Source organism: Salvia miltiorrhiza, chromosome 8, assembly GCF_028751815.1.
Source record: "Salvia miltiorrhiza cultivar Shanhuang (shh) chromosome 8, IMPLAD_Smil_shh, whole genome shotgun sequence".
Lineage (NCBI taxonomy): Eukaryota > Viridiplantae > Streptophyta > Magnoliopsida > Lamiales > Lamiaceae > Salvia > Salvia miltiorrhiza.
The window spans coordinates 12,330,710-12,344,678 of record NC_080394.1 but is presented as its reverse complement, the minus strand read 5'-3'; the positions used below and the strand labels follow the sequence as shown (position 1 = coordinate 12,344,678).

At 35.6% G+C, this 13,969-nt stretch overlaps 1 protein-coding gene across 1 annotated transcript; it reads left to right on the top strand.

The window, feature by feature from the left end:
- Positions 1-10,087: 10,087 nt before the first annotated feature.
- Positions 10,088-12,757, top strand: LOC130998087 (uncharacterized). The gene is made up of 2 exons (XM_057923520.1): positions 10,088-12,355; positions 12,418-12,757. Exons 1-2 carry the CDS (start codon positions 10,113-10,115, stop codon positions 12,755-12,757), a joined length of 2,583 nt encoding a protein of 860 aa, XP_057779503.1. The 5' UTR covers positions 10,088-10,112.
- The last annotated feature ends 1,212 nt before the right edge of the window (positions 12,758-13,969 follow it).

The following is a 13,969-nucleotide window of genomic DNA, read 5'->3' as shown; positions in this document are numbered from 1 at the left end:
GTAAGAAGAAAAAAAATCAACTGGAAAAGACTATGTCAATTGATGTACGAAAAATGAAAAAGTAGATTCTCGAAAAAAAATGTTATTCGTTAGCCACAAAATAAATTTTAAAGCTCCAACTATTACGTACACTTATACTCTGTATTTCATTTTATATTTTAATGGTGCTAATATATGTCAAGTATGCCTGTTTGATGTCATTTAGTATGTGTAGACGATCCATATCGGTGGCGTATGTGAAAATTTAATATGAGATGGAAATTCGAGGCCGAATAAAATATCACTCCCAACTTAATTAAGTGACAAAAAATGCCCAAATTTCGTTCCATGATTCTTGGCGAACAAATTTTTCATAATTATCGCTCTCTGTATAGATGTGTGCGCGCTCGCTTGAAACTATTAAGGTTTAATAGTTTCTTCATGTCTTCCTTTAATTAGTCCGACTGTTGTAAGAACTCAATTTCATGAAACTATAGGAGGATATTTAAATGACAATCTTTATTTAAAATAGAATTAACGAAGAATCACTTTTAGTCTTTCAATTGTGAAGATCTATAATAAATGCATTAGCTTGATGGATGAATTGAACACCTTAATTTATAATTAAGTGTATTCGTATGATAATCAATCTACATATAATAAAGTCAAAATTTTCTACTGTGTGGCATTTGGAATTTTGTAGGTTGTTTTTTAAGGCACAGTCCATGAGTCTGGCGGCAGCTTTTAACAAGTGTTGTTTATGAGTTCCTTGCTCCTCACTTTGCAGCTTTTTCGTTTTCAAAATTGATCTTCCCATGTGTGATAAATATGAGTTTTTATTTTTAAATTTTATTTATATACGTACACACATATATTATGTGTGTCGTGTGTGTGTCATATGCATGTTTAACTAATGTACACTTAAACGCAGAACTTAACGTGTAAGCGTGCATTAATTAGATCAATTTTAATTAATACATATTTATACACTCGCACGGCGTAACATGTAAGCGTGTATTGATCATGTTTCGTGTAAGCAAATGCAAGCTTAGACACTTCCATGTCTAAGCATGTAAGCGTGTAAAGATAAACACGATATGCACCGACACCATCGACGAAGGGCATGTCGACCCAGCTGTCATTGGAGGAAGCTCAGAGGTTAATTCTCGCGAACACCGCATTGAAATCGAACGCTCTGGTGTCGTACACCAATTTCCTGCCACTGTTCGCGCAAAATTTGCCCTGCGATCAGAGGGCATAGTAAGGGCGATGCGTTACAGAAGAGAAAGTGTTGTGGCAATTTAAATAGGAGAGAAAAGGCGGCCGAGGACGTTAGATTCAATTGTTTTGCGGAGATTTTGGAGGGAAGGCTAGAGTTTCTGAGCAGGTAGATATCAAGAAAGGGTGAAAGCCCAGTTTGAATTCGATTAAGGAGAAAGCTATTAAGGCGAAGGCTCATCATTTGATCTTTCTCTAAGCTTGTGCGCAAGATATCATTTTTCTTCCTTGGGTGAGTGGGGAAGATGAGCGAGTGGTGAAAATGATGTGCAGTTTTATTTTGTTTATTTTATTCATTAAAGATAAAAATATTTTTTTCATACAAAAAATTGGTAGTTTTTATAAGAAACAATACATTGGCGTGACCATTTTGAAGAAGGAAACACAAATTTTAGCCACTGATTTGAAAAACACAAAATCTGATCATTTTTTACGTTTTAGGATTGTTTTGCCCTTAAATAAGGCGAATCGAATTCAGATTTGAGCGCGATTTAGGTACACTTGGCACTATTAGTGCCAAAAGTACCAACTATATAAAAAAAATCAAGTAAATTGATACACTTGACACTATTGGTGCCAATAATCCCATGCACGAATGGTACTAGTGACCATATTAGTGTCAATAGTGTTACTTGTATAGATGAATGCAGTTATATGACAATTTTGAACACTTTCCCGTAGGGTTTAGACTCTCCATTTAGGGTTTAGATTTCTTATTCAGGGTTTAATCATCAAATAATACTTTTGGCACTAATATTACCATTTGTGCCAAAAGTATCAATTTACTTGTTTTTTTTTTTTAATTTTTGTTGGTATTTTTGGCACTAATATTGTCATTTGTGCCATAATTATCAATTTACTTTTTTTTTTCTCGTTGGTACTTTTGGCACTATTAGTGCCAAGTGTACCTAACTCGCGCGCAAACCCGAATCTGATCCGCTCTAATTAAGAGCAAAATAATCTTAAAACGTAAAAAATGGCAAAAAATTGTGTTTTTTAAACGAGTGGTCAAATATTGTGCTGTACTATTCAAAATGGTTATCTCAAAATAGGGCTCTTTTTATAATGTGGGTATAATTTTTTTTTTTTTTGAATTAGGGTATAATTTTGTTTTACTATATGAAATTGGTAGTTTTTAATATTAATTAACCCTATATATATATTGCTTTATGAATTATAGATACAGTATAGTAACATCTAACATTATAAAACAAATATGTACATATATGATCACGATTTTTCAAGACGTTGTCACATGATTTATTTTGTTTCTTTGGGTAGTTCAGATAAGTAGGGTGAAATTTGAAACAAGAGATTAAAAACTAAATGAAAATATAATGGTGATTGGTGATGGACTCTTTCATGGTTGGTGGGAACCCATGCATTATTTGGTATGAGTTTTCATGTACAAATGAAAACTCACTATTTTCATCTCTTGTCAACAATAATTCTGAAATTCCTTTGATTGATTGAGCCGTTGCATTTCAAACAAATTGCGCCACGTGAGTACACGCATACTGTTGATAGCACAATGCTGAAGAACAATGATTGTGCGATGAATTCGATCAAGCTAATTAAGAGTATGCGTAGCTAGAAAATATAAAATTAAAATAGCTATATCAAAACATCATGTAGTTTGATTTTGAAGAATCTACCTAACCTGTATGAGAGGTTAATCAGAATTTACTATACAAGAAAAGATTAATATACAAGATCTTTGGTAAGAATATTGTCCCGCTCTTAATTCCCAATCTAATCTCACTTTCTAGGCAAATCTATTTCCTCCAACTAAAATGAATGAAAATAAAAAACAACTGCATGTACAAAGCATGACTATGATTATTTGTAGAAATATATATAATCGCCATATGCTACCGAATTCCGTCAGCTAATAATAATCCTTTATCAGCGGACTCAATTTCATTAGTTAATTGTCTGACATAAACTGACCCTATCAACTGACTTAACTTCTTCAGCTAACTTAATTTTTTGCTACACTTTCCAAATCGATTTCTATTAGCGCATTTGTCACACCCCTATAAAAGTAAACCGGTGTTTTGCAGGCCCGAAACTGATTAAAAAACGATTTCTATACTAAGCTTTTTTCTTGTAGTGCCCACTTCAATGCCTCATCATAGAGACATCAGTTTCAGCAGCTCAAGCTCTGCCTCTTGCTAGTAGTCATCAGCATAAACAACTCGCATCTCATCCTCATCTTGCACCAAATCTTAAGTTATCAACATAGCTTTGCAACTGATTTGCTCCCTTTCAGCCAGCTTAATTACCTTTCACCCACTTGCGCATTTCACGAGTTTCTTAGGCTAAAAATATGATACTAGAGTACAAACTCTACTTTTCTCCAAAGTTTAACCTTAGTATTGCTATTTAAAACCATCTCTATAACATGAGCTTTTTCTTCTTCCTTTGAACTATCATATTCAACCAATATCTTATCCAAAAATCCATTTGGATGCTCATATTGCTATTGAAAATTGGCCAAACATTGATCAACACTCATAATCAATTTCCTACAAATACCACAATTATTACAATGGCTAGAATATGTTTTGCTATTACATATAAGGGTGCGTTTACTTTAGTTGTAATCGTTAGAAAATGATGGATAAAAAAAGATGAGAAAATATTATATTTCCCTCCTCTTTTTATTATATGTTTACTAAAGATGAAAAGATGAGAAAATGTTGGAAAGTATTTCATACCCCTATCTTAGGATAATATTATCCAACATTGGAGATAAAATGAGTGAAAATGGGCCGCCCGAGAAAATATTCCACCATGCTCGGAGAATTTTTTTCAACAATATAGTAATTAAACATGTGAAAATGGTCAAAAATAGGTGAAAATATACCTTTTCTCTAATATTCCATTAAAGTTTAGTAAACTCACCCTAAATAGATAAATTGTATATCAACAACTACCATTAATTTTTGTGTGTTTTAGAGAAATTTTTTGTTCTGCAAAAAAAAAGACAAATATATAAGAAAAGATCACGTGCATGCAGCTGGTTCAAACTAAAAATTGTATACATGATATGAATTTGCGACATTTCGTACAAAATCAATATAACTTTTTCCCCATAAATTGGAGATATATTATGTGCTTTCATGGGTCAATTGAAACAATGTGTTTTTGCAGTTCAAAACTTCTCTATTTGATTTTATAAGCACACATCTCATGCATTGATTGCACATTGTTTATGTTTTAGCTTTCATGGGTCCAATCTCATTGTTGTTTTATACAGGGGCGGAGCCAGACTTTTTATTCAGGGGGGTCCAATTTTTTTTAAAGAAAATTAATAATTAAATAAAAAATAAAAAATAAATTAAATTATATTAAAAATAAATGATAATCAATAACACAATTATAATATTATTCAAATTACAAAAAAAACACATTTTAACAGATTCTCAAGCTCATATTCATGTTACGATGTATTTTGCAATAAAATTACTAAATATTGAATTTTATATATAGTGCAAATACATGATACAGTCTCTTTCTAATTTGGAAAAAAATTTAATTGAAATGTTACGAAACGATGTCGTTTAGGCCTCACAAAAACGCTGTCGTCTTTACTAATCCACGTAAGCTCCAATTCAACACTCTAGCGATCGAAAAAAATTGGGAGACGAAATTGCAAAACTTGAAAAAATAGTGATTTAATTCGCCACACTCAAAAGACATTAAAATTGCAAATTCAAAATAGTTTGTGATTTTATTTTCCAAAATTCCATGAAACTTTGTAAGGCAAAGTAACTTTCAATATCAAATTCAAAAAATAAATCTCTACAATCAAATTCAAGCATGATATGCATAAATTAATTATGTGTTTACTTATTCTAAGCATCTTAACTCTAAAGCTTATATATCAATTACAGTATAAAATAGCTCAACAAGATAATGATGTAGATAAAATTATACTCCCTCCGTCCACGAAATGAGTACCCATTTGTGGACGGCACGAGTTTTAAGAAATGTATTGAGTGTAGTGTGAATAGAATAGAGGTCCCACCTTTTTTAGTGTATTAATTAAAGTGTTGTGTGGGGTACACTTACCAAAAAGGGAAATGGGTACTCATTTCGTGGACGGACGAAAATGGAAATATGGGTACTCATTTCGTGGACGGAGGGAGTATATTTTTTATTTTTAATATAAAATTACGAATATATCCTAGTATTTTTGAAAATCCCAGGGGGGCCCAGTGACCCCCCTGCCCCACCCCAAGCTCCACCCCTGGTTTTATAGGAGATTCTTTAACCTCAATACTTCTTTCCCCATTGACTTTAACGAGAGGAATGAAAATAATAAATTAAAATTAGGTTTTTATGTAATTTGTAAATTTGATAATTCTATCACAATTTCTAAGGTATGAGGAAAAGAAAAGAATAGTGTTTTTTTTAATCAAAGAAAAAGAAAAGAAAAATGTTGACGTAGAATAAACTTAAGCGATGCTAAAAATGATGTGCGTCATATTGTTCCTCTATATATATATATATAGGGAAGATTTCAATGGAGATCACTCCCTTATATAGAGAATGAAGATCAAATCAGAGCCATTGATCTCACCAAAATCAATGTATCAAATTCATCCGAATTTTTCAAGTTTAGGAAATCACGTAAATTCCTCATTTTCCAATTCTGGGAACCAACGAACATTATTATGAACTTACGAACATAAGTATGTTTATTTGTATGTTCATTTGTTTTTATACGAACATATCGACGAACATTAATATATTCATTTGTTTTTTATACGAACACATCGACGAACATTAGTATGTTCGTAAGTTCATAATAATGTTCATTGGTTCCCAAAATTGGAAAATGAGTAATGTACGAGATTTCCTAAACTTGAAGAATTCGGATTAATCTGATTCATTGATTTTGGTGAGATCAATGATTCTGATTTGGTCTCTATTCTCTATATAGGGAAGTGGTCTCCATTGAAGGTGACCCTATATATATATATATATATATATATATATATATATATATATATATATATATATATATATATATATGGGGAAGGGCTACTGTGAAAACACTTCTTAAAATAAAAATAAAAATATTTTTCAATGTACGAATTTTATGTAGAACATGTATGAATTCATCCAATAGGGTTACGAATTGTGAAAAATAAATTTTTGCTACCTTTGGGATTCGAACTCAGGAGTCAGGACCATGAATGCATCCAACAGGGTTACAAATCAACAGTAGATCTTGATGATTTAAGGGCTGAAAATTGTTTATATTTTATATTTTAAGAAGTGTTTTTATTTTAGCCCTCCCCTATATATATTTTTTTCGCAACACGGTTAATTCATTATCATGTTGGATGAATTCATGGTCCTGGGTTCGAATCCCAAATGCAGCAAAAATTTATTTTTCGCAATTCATACGTGTTCGGTGTTCTACATAAAATTCATACATTTTTCCTAGTTCTTATTTCTTATTTTAAAAGGTGCTATCACGGTAGCCTTTCCCTATATATATTCTCTCTTATTTCTAATTTTTCACACTTTACATAGTGGGATGTCTCATTACAAATGTCTCATTCTTTATTTGGTAATATATTCTCTCTCCTGTGAATAGGCGAAAGTACCCACTTTTATAACTTGTCTTACAAAAGTACCCACCCAAGCCAAAGTCTAAAAAGTCAAAGCCGACATGCTTGGTTTTTTGGAAAAGCAGACCTGACATGCTTCGGTTTTTGTAAAATGTCTAACTCACGTCAATTTCACAAGTTAAAAATGTGATGAAGAGACAATAATTGCCCAACTCACGTCACTTTCACAATCTAATGTATACTGTATGTTTGAAAATTTATAAAAAAATTAGCTTACGTTTGCGTTATAAAAACATTAGTAAGAGGACTAAAAATTTCACTATTATGTGTATTATGCAACAAAAAAATATTTAGAAACCAATGAAACAATTAGCCGCCGGAAATTCATAGCCGTGAACAGTAGCCGGCGGTCCAAACTATACACGGCTACTGGTCAGCGGCTATGAACTTCCGGCGGCTAATTACTCCATTTGTTTTATAATATTTTTTTGTTGCATAATATACATAATAGTGAATTTTTGAGCCCTCTTAGTAATATTATATTATAACACGAATACCTTAATTTAGAGTTTTTATTTAAATTTTTAATTTTATTTTTTTTATATTACAAGAAGTATACATTGATGTCAAATATGAGAGATACTGAATCTGCAAAAAATTGGATTATAGTGGGGTAAAAATACTCACTTTATGCATGATTTGATTGAACACAAAATAATACAGTAAACACATAAAATAATAGGCTATTTTTGAAGAAAACACTTGAAACTCCTGAAATGTAAACACAAAAATATTTTAGCTCTAAAAAAACAATTAGCCGCCGGAAATTCATAGCCGTGAACAGTAGCCGGCGGTCCAAAATATACACGGCTACTGGTTAGCGGCTATGAACTTCCGGCGGCTAATTAATCCATTTGTTTCATAATATTTTTTTGTTGCATAATATACATAATAGTGAATTTTTGAGCCCTCTTAGTAATATTATATTATAACACGAATACCTTAATTTAGAGTTTTTATTTAAATTTTTAATTTTATTTTTTTATATTACAAGAAGTATACATTGATGTCAAATATGAGAGATACTGAATCTGCAAAAAATTGGATTATAGTGGGGTAATAATACTCACTTTATGCATGATTTGATTGAACACAAAATAATACAGTAAACACATAAAATAATAGGCTATTTTTGAATAAAACACTTGAAACTCATGAAATGTAACCAAAAAAATATTTGAGCTCTAAAAAAACAATTAGCCGCCAGAAATGCAAATCCGATCGTACTAGCCGTGTGAAATTTTTCACACACGGGTAGTGAATCCGGCTACGATTTTGTGGCGGCTAATATTTGTTTTGGGAGCAAAAAATCATTTTGAAGTAATACATATGGTTGTAAAATTTTTTACCTTGTTATGAATGTTTGAAAGTAACATATGTATCCCTTTTTGTGTATTTCTATTTATTTGTTAATGTTTTAGTCAAAAAAGTACATGTCCACATGAAATAAGAGATAAGGTGACTGCACAAATTTGGATTGTAATGAGGCTTTAATGCTCACTTTCTGCATGCATTTGATTGCACATTGAATAATAGATTGAAGTGTACTGAATGAATGAACAATACATTTCACGTGAATTTGTACAAAGGAATCTAATATTAGTCTATAATGGCTACACTTGTGAATAGGGATGTCAATCGGGCCAGCCCATCGGGTTTTCGGGCTAGCCCTATCGGGTTCCGGGTTAATCGGGTGCGGGCTAATCGGGTTGGAGGTTTTTTCGGGTTGTAAATCTCCAACCCTAACCCTAAACGTTCGGGTTTCGGGCTAGCCCATCGGGTTGGAGGTTTTAAAGCTTGGCATCGTCAACAATTTTGACATCTTCTTCACCACTCTCCATATCAACACTTGGAGATGAGTCTCCATCTTTAACACCTACACTTGGGCATAAGATTAAATTCTTTTATAAGAATCAACTATAATGCACTCTTGAGCTCAAAGGTAAATCGTCCAAGAAGAATAAAAATAAAGAAAAAGAAAGAAAGAAAAGAATCCAACAGTGTATTTCCGATTAGCCTTATGTTGTGGATTCCAAGAAATGAAACTAAGAGAACAAATAAAAAAACTACTGCACAAATCAGAACATATTCCGAATAGATGAAGTTTCCTGTTAAGCTCACGGACAGATCTTCTAAGAACAAGAATAAAAATCTAAAATTGTATAGTTTCGGTTGTTTTCTGGTTTACACTATTCTAACAAAAAAGAAGAGAAAAGAGTAGCAAGCAACTCATGATCTGAAACTTAGACATAATTGTAGAAAGGCAAAATTAAAATTAACATACAGAAAATCTATAGAAGCTAGAACATGAAACACCAAATCTCAAATTTCGATCCTCAATCCTCACAAAGTTCATAAATCACAAATATACAGTCCGAAATCAGACAAAAATTTATTGAAAAACAGAAACAAAAAAAAAAAGGAACAAGCTCATCGGAAAAGAAAAAAAAAGACAAGGTTGTGTTCAAATAACATACGGAAACTGTAGGCCGTAGAAAAATTTCAGCCTGGGCGAGGCGCGGCGCGGCGGCGTGCTTCTCCGGTGGGAGACAGATTGGAATGGATGCGCCGGAGGGGGAGGCGCGGCGCGGCGGCGCGGCGACGTGGCTGGAAGTGGTGCGGCAGAGCAGTGGCTGGAAGTGGTGGAAGAGACGAAGAGAAGAGTGGAGGTGGTGCGGCAGAGCAGTTTCTATTTTCTAACTTTGAAATTGAAACAAACCCTAAAATTGTAGTAATATTTTTAATTTCGTTTTTTTTTTAAAAAAAATCATCAACCCGACGGGCTGGCCCGACAACCCGACGGGCTGGCCCGCTTCAACCCGCCAGCCCGAACGGGCTAGCCCGATAAGCCCGATTTGTTATCGGGTTGCAATTTTCCAGCCCTAACCCTCTACTTTTGTCGGGTTATTCGGGTCGGCCCACGGGTTTCGGGCTGGATTGACATCCCTACTTGTGAATGAGAAAACATAAATCCAAATACTCGTAGAAAGAGCATTCAGTTAAAAAATTGAGAAATTGAAACCCTCAAAGATTTGAGAAGTGGTTTGTGCGATAGTTGGTGCAATTGGTGTTCAAATTCTACTTGAAGAGGTGATTTTCTCATATATTGTTTGTGTAATTAATAGTTTTAATGTTTTATGTTATATTTATGAGAATTTTTAAAGTGTTTATGCATATTTTAATACTACATTTTATGTGTTTTTATAGATGGAATTCGTTAGATACATATATGTGAGATACAACGGACTCGTCGATGGTATACACTATGTTGGTGGGGCTACAGAGGTCCTTCCCCTCGTCAACGAAACTATTGAGAGCCTGATGTGCAGCGTCAACAATATTATGAGGACGCATTCGTTGAGCTCGAGCTACCAATTGTATTATTTGGCGACCAATCTATTTGGTAGGGAGATGAAATGTGGCTTGGCCACAGACGATGACGTGGAAGCCTTGTTGGCAACTGCCGACTATCCCATGGTGTACGTTGAGCACTACAACGGTCCGATTGTAGAAGAAGCCTACATCCCTACTTTTAATTTTGCTGAACCTTCGGGACACGTAGATGAAGCACAATGCAGTCAGTATGAGACGCCGTATTATCATCATACGTCGTTTCATGGTGTCCAGAGCTCGCCTCCACGACAATATTTTACATGGGATGGACAACCGCTAGACGAATCTGCATGGAATCAAACCGAAAGGCTTAATGAAGTATGTGGGAGATTGAACGATGTGCGGACAGATGATGAACCTGAGCACGAAGCTGAAGGCTCGGTTGCATCAGGAGACGATGATGATTCTGATGACGAAGAATTTGACCCTGCGCTCGAGGTGGGCACTGCTTCTGATGCCTCTGAGGATTTATTAGACGACGATCTAATTGATTTCACGGAGACCGAGCGAGTAGGTTGGATCCGACAAAGTACAACACGTGACGGAGATCCGACAGCCGAGACCGGTGATCTAACTAATTGGTTAGTTCCCTTGATTCCAGTGGACGCCTCGGCTTCGCTGGTTGCTCGCGAGAGTGACCCTTCTAGAGTTGATGATCTGCAGAAGAATTCTTTTTACAACAGCAAAGACGACCTGATCATTGCTGTTGGTTTGTGGAACATGAAGCGAGGCACTGAGACAAAAGTTGTCCGCTCAGATCCGGGACGAGTCTATTTCTCGTGCAAGCACTCTGACAACTGCAATTTCGATCTTCGTGCGTCTGTTCACGGCCGAGGGATGTGGAGAGTGCATAAGTTGAAAGAGCATTCATGCGAAGGGGACTTGCGCACAGCTAAAAAAATCAAGGCGCACTCGAAGGTGGTGGCAGCGTTTGTGGCAAACAGAATACGCGATGATGGAGAGGTCATTAAGCCGAAATCCATCATGGCTGAGTTAGTACGCGATTTCGGCATCAAAATCAAATATGATGTCGCACTGCGTGCAAGAAATCTCGGGATGGATATGATATACGGTCGAGTTGATGATTCGTTCCTCCTGCTCCCAAGATATCTGTATGCCCTGAAGGAAGCGAATCCTGGCACCTTATATGATTTGGACGTAGATGTAGACTGCCGGTTCAAACATTTGTTTGTTGCTCTGTGGGCTTCCATCTCACCTTTCTACTTTCACATTCGACCAGTGATTGTGGTTGACGGCACACACCTGAAGGGCAAAAATAGTGGCATTTTGTTTGTCGCCGTGACAAAAGACGAAAATGAGGCAGTTTTTCCCTTGGCGATCGGTGTCGGTCCGATCGAGAATGATGAGTCGTGGAAGTGGTTTATGTCACATCTGAGAGGTGCTTGCGGCGAGCCCGATAACTTACTTATTGTATCTGATGCGCATGTCTCCATCGCTAATGCTGTGAAGAGCGAGTTTCCAAATGCTACTCACGGTATTTGCTACTACCACTTGTTGAACAAGATGAAGGGTTACGGGCCCGGTGTTGCTGAGCTTTTCCGCCAGGCTGCATACGCCTACGAGCAATCAGATTACACGCGTGCAATGTCAGCCATGGCTGCTCTGAAGCCAAAGGCGTACGAGAAGTTGTTGCGCGTAGGCCCGGAGAAGTGGGCACGATCACAATGTCCTGTGTCCCGTTACAGTTTCCTTACATCCAATGCCGCCGAGAGTTTTAATGCACGTTTGCTGTGGGCCAGGCGTCTTCCAATCTGCTCGATGTTGGAGGCAGTCAGATTAGTTGTCGAGCAGTGGTTCAACGACAGGCTTGCGGCCGCACAAGAGAGCGATGAAAATCTGACTCCGGAGGCAAAACAGAAGCTCAGTGCAGAACTTGTAAAAAGTCGTCGTTACACAGCCAAGAGGACCACCGAGAGAAAATACAGGGTTCGTGCTAGTGGTCGCCATTATATGGTTGACCTTCAAAAGCAGAGCTGTGAATGCAACGAATTCAACGAGGACCAGATGCCGTGTTCTCATGCGATTGCAGCCATTACGTATGTCATTTCTATTCATGACCATTATTAAATAACAAAAAGTATAATCGTTTGTTTTGCAGTGAGGCGAACGAGTCAGTGGAGGATTACGTGCACTCTTACTACTGGAACAGTTCACTAGTTGACACATACTCTGGTGACGTTAACCACTTGCCTCCCATAGAGAATTGGAATATTCATTTCCGAATTGCATCTCAGCTTGTTTTACCAAATCTCTCTCGGCGACAAGCTGGTCGTCCAAAGGAAACTCGAGTTCGATCCGCAGGTGAAAGGCCGACTCAAAACACATCAACAGCGGAGGCATCAACTAGTAGCAAGAAACGAGCACCCAAAACGTGTGGTCTCTGTGGCGGGTCTGGTCACACACGTCGATCGTGCAAGGGTACGGCCACCGATGCGTAGTCGTATTTATGACATTAAGTTCATTTAGAGTTCCCTAATTTATTTTTCTGTTTTATTTAAGTTCATTTAGAGTTCCCTAATTATTATGATATGTTGTCCTATAGTTTATTATATTATTCTAATTATTATGATATTATTTCAATTTCATTGTTCTTTTCTTCTAAATATTAAATAATTATTATTATTACATTAGAAATAGAAATGAATTACTATATAATTTTGATAAAAATATCATAAGTTGACCGGATTGATGGATTAAATCATAACGTTGTAATTTGAAGAAATTCGATAAATTAAGTTTGAGTTAAACAATTTATAATGAACTAGGAACTAAAATGATTAAAAAGCCGCCACAAAATGTGCCTACAAAATGTGTAGCCGTGGGTAGTTACATTAGAACGGCTAATCCACACGGCTACACTTTTGTGGCGGCTAATTGTTCTATTTTGGTTTGTTTGACGTTGATAAATATATTCAATTGTAATATTTGACAAATTCAAACGATAAATCAGACTTACTTAACAATGATCACCATTTACATGTCACTACAATTATGAGTTGAAATTATGAATGAGAATTTGGGAAAACGAACAACTTGTACTAATAAATTTAGAATATACCATTACAGAGTTTGAAATTATGTGATTCTGCATAAAAAATGTCATTTAAGTTTGAAAAACTAATTAGCCGCCACTAATTAGTTTTTAAAGCTGTAGCCGTGGGTAATGAAGCTTGACACGGCTAAATCCTCACGGCTACACTTTTGTGGCGGCTAAGTAGTTTTTTCATCTAATCTTACAGTGTTATATGCATCACAAGTCTTCATGGCAGTAAATATAGATAAAATGATACTAGAATGTAATGTAAAAATGTTGGTAAACAAAATAGTCATATGGATGAAAATACACTATCAAAGGTCTCTGGGGGTCGTGCAGAACTCATAAAGCAACCCTGCCTGAACGTATTCTCCAGTGCGTCGCCCCCAATTTCCCTCAGTCGCTCGGGTACCCGGGACAAATAACTGGTCTTGTAGTAAGAACTGATCTGCGTCCCGGGCCGATTTATTGTTTTGGGCCTCCGATAACCGATCTATTCAATACCAAAAATATATCAATTAAAAAGCCAAAATATAATTAATTAAGAAAAATAACACAAAATTTAATAATAACATAAGTAATTCAACCAAATAGAATTAAACAATTTATTAATAAT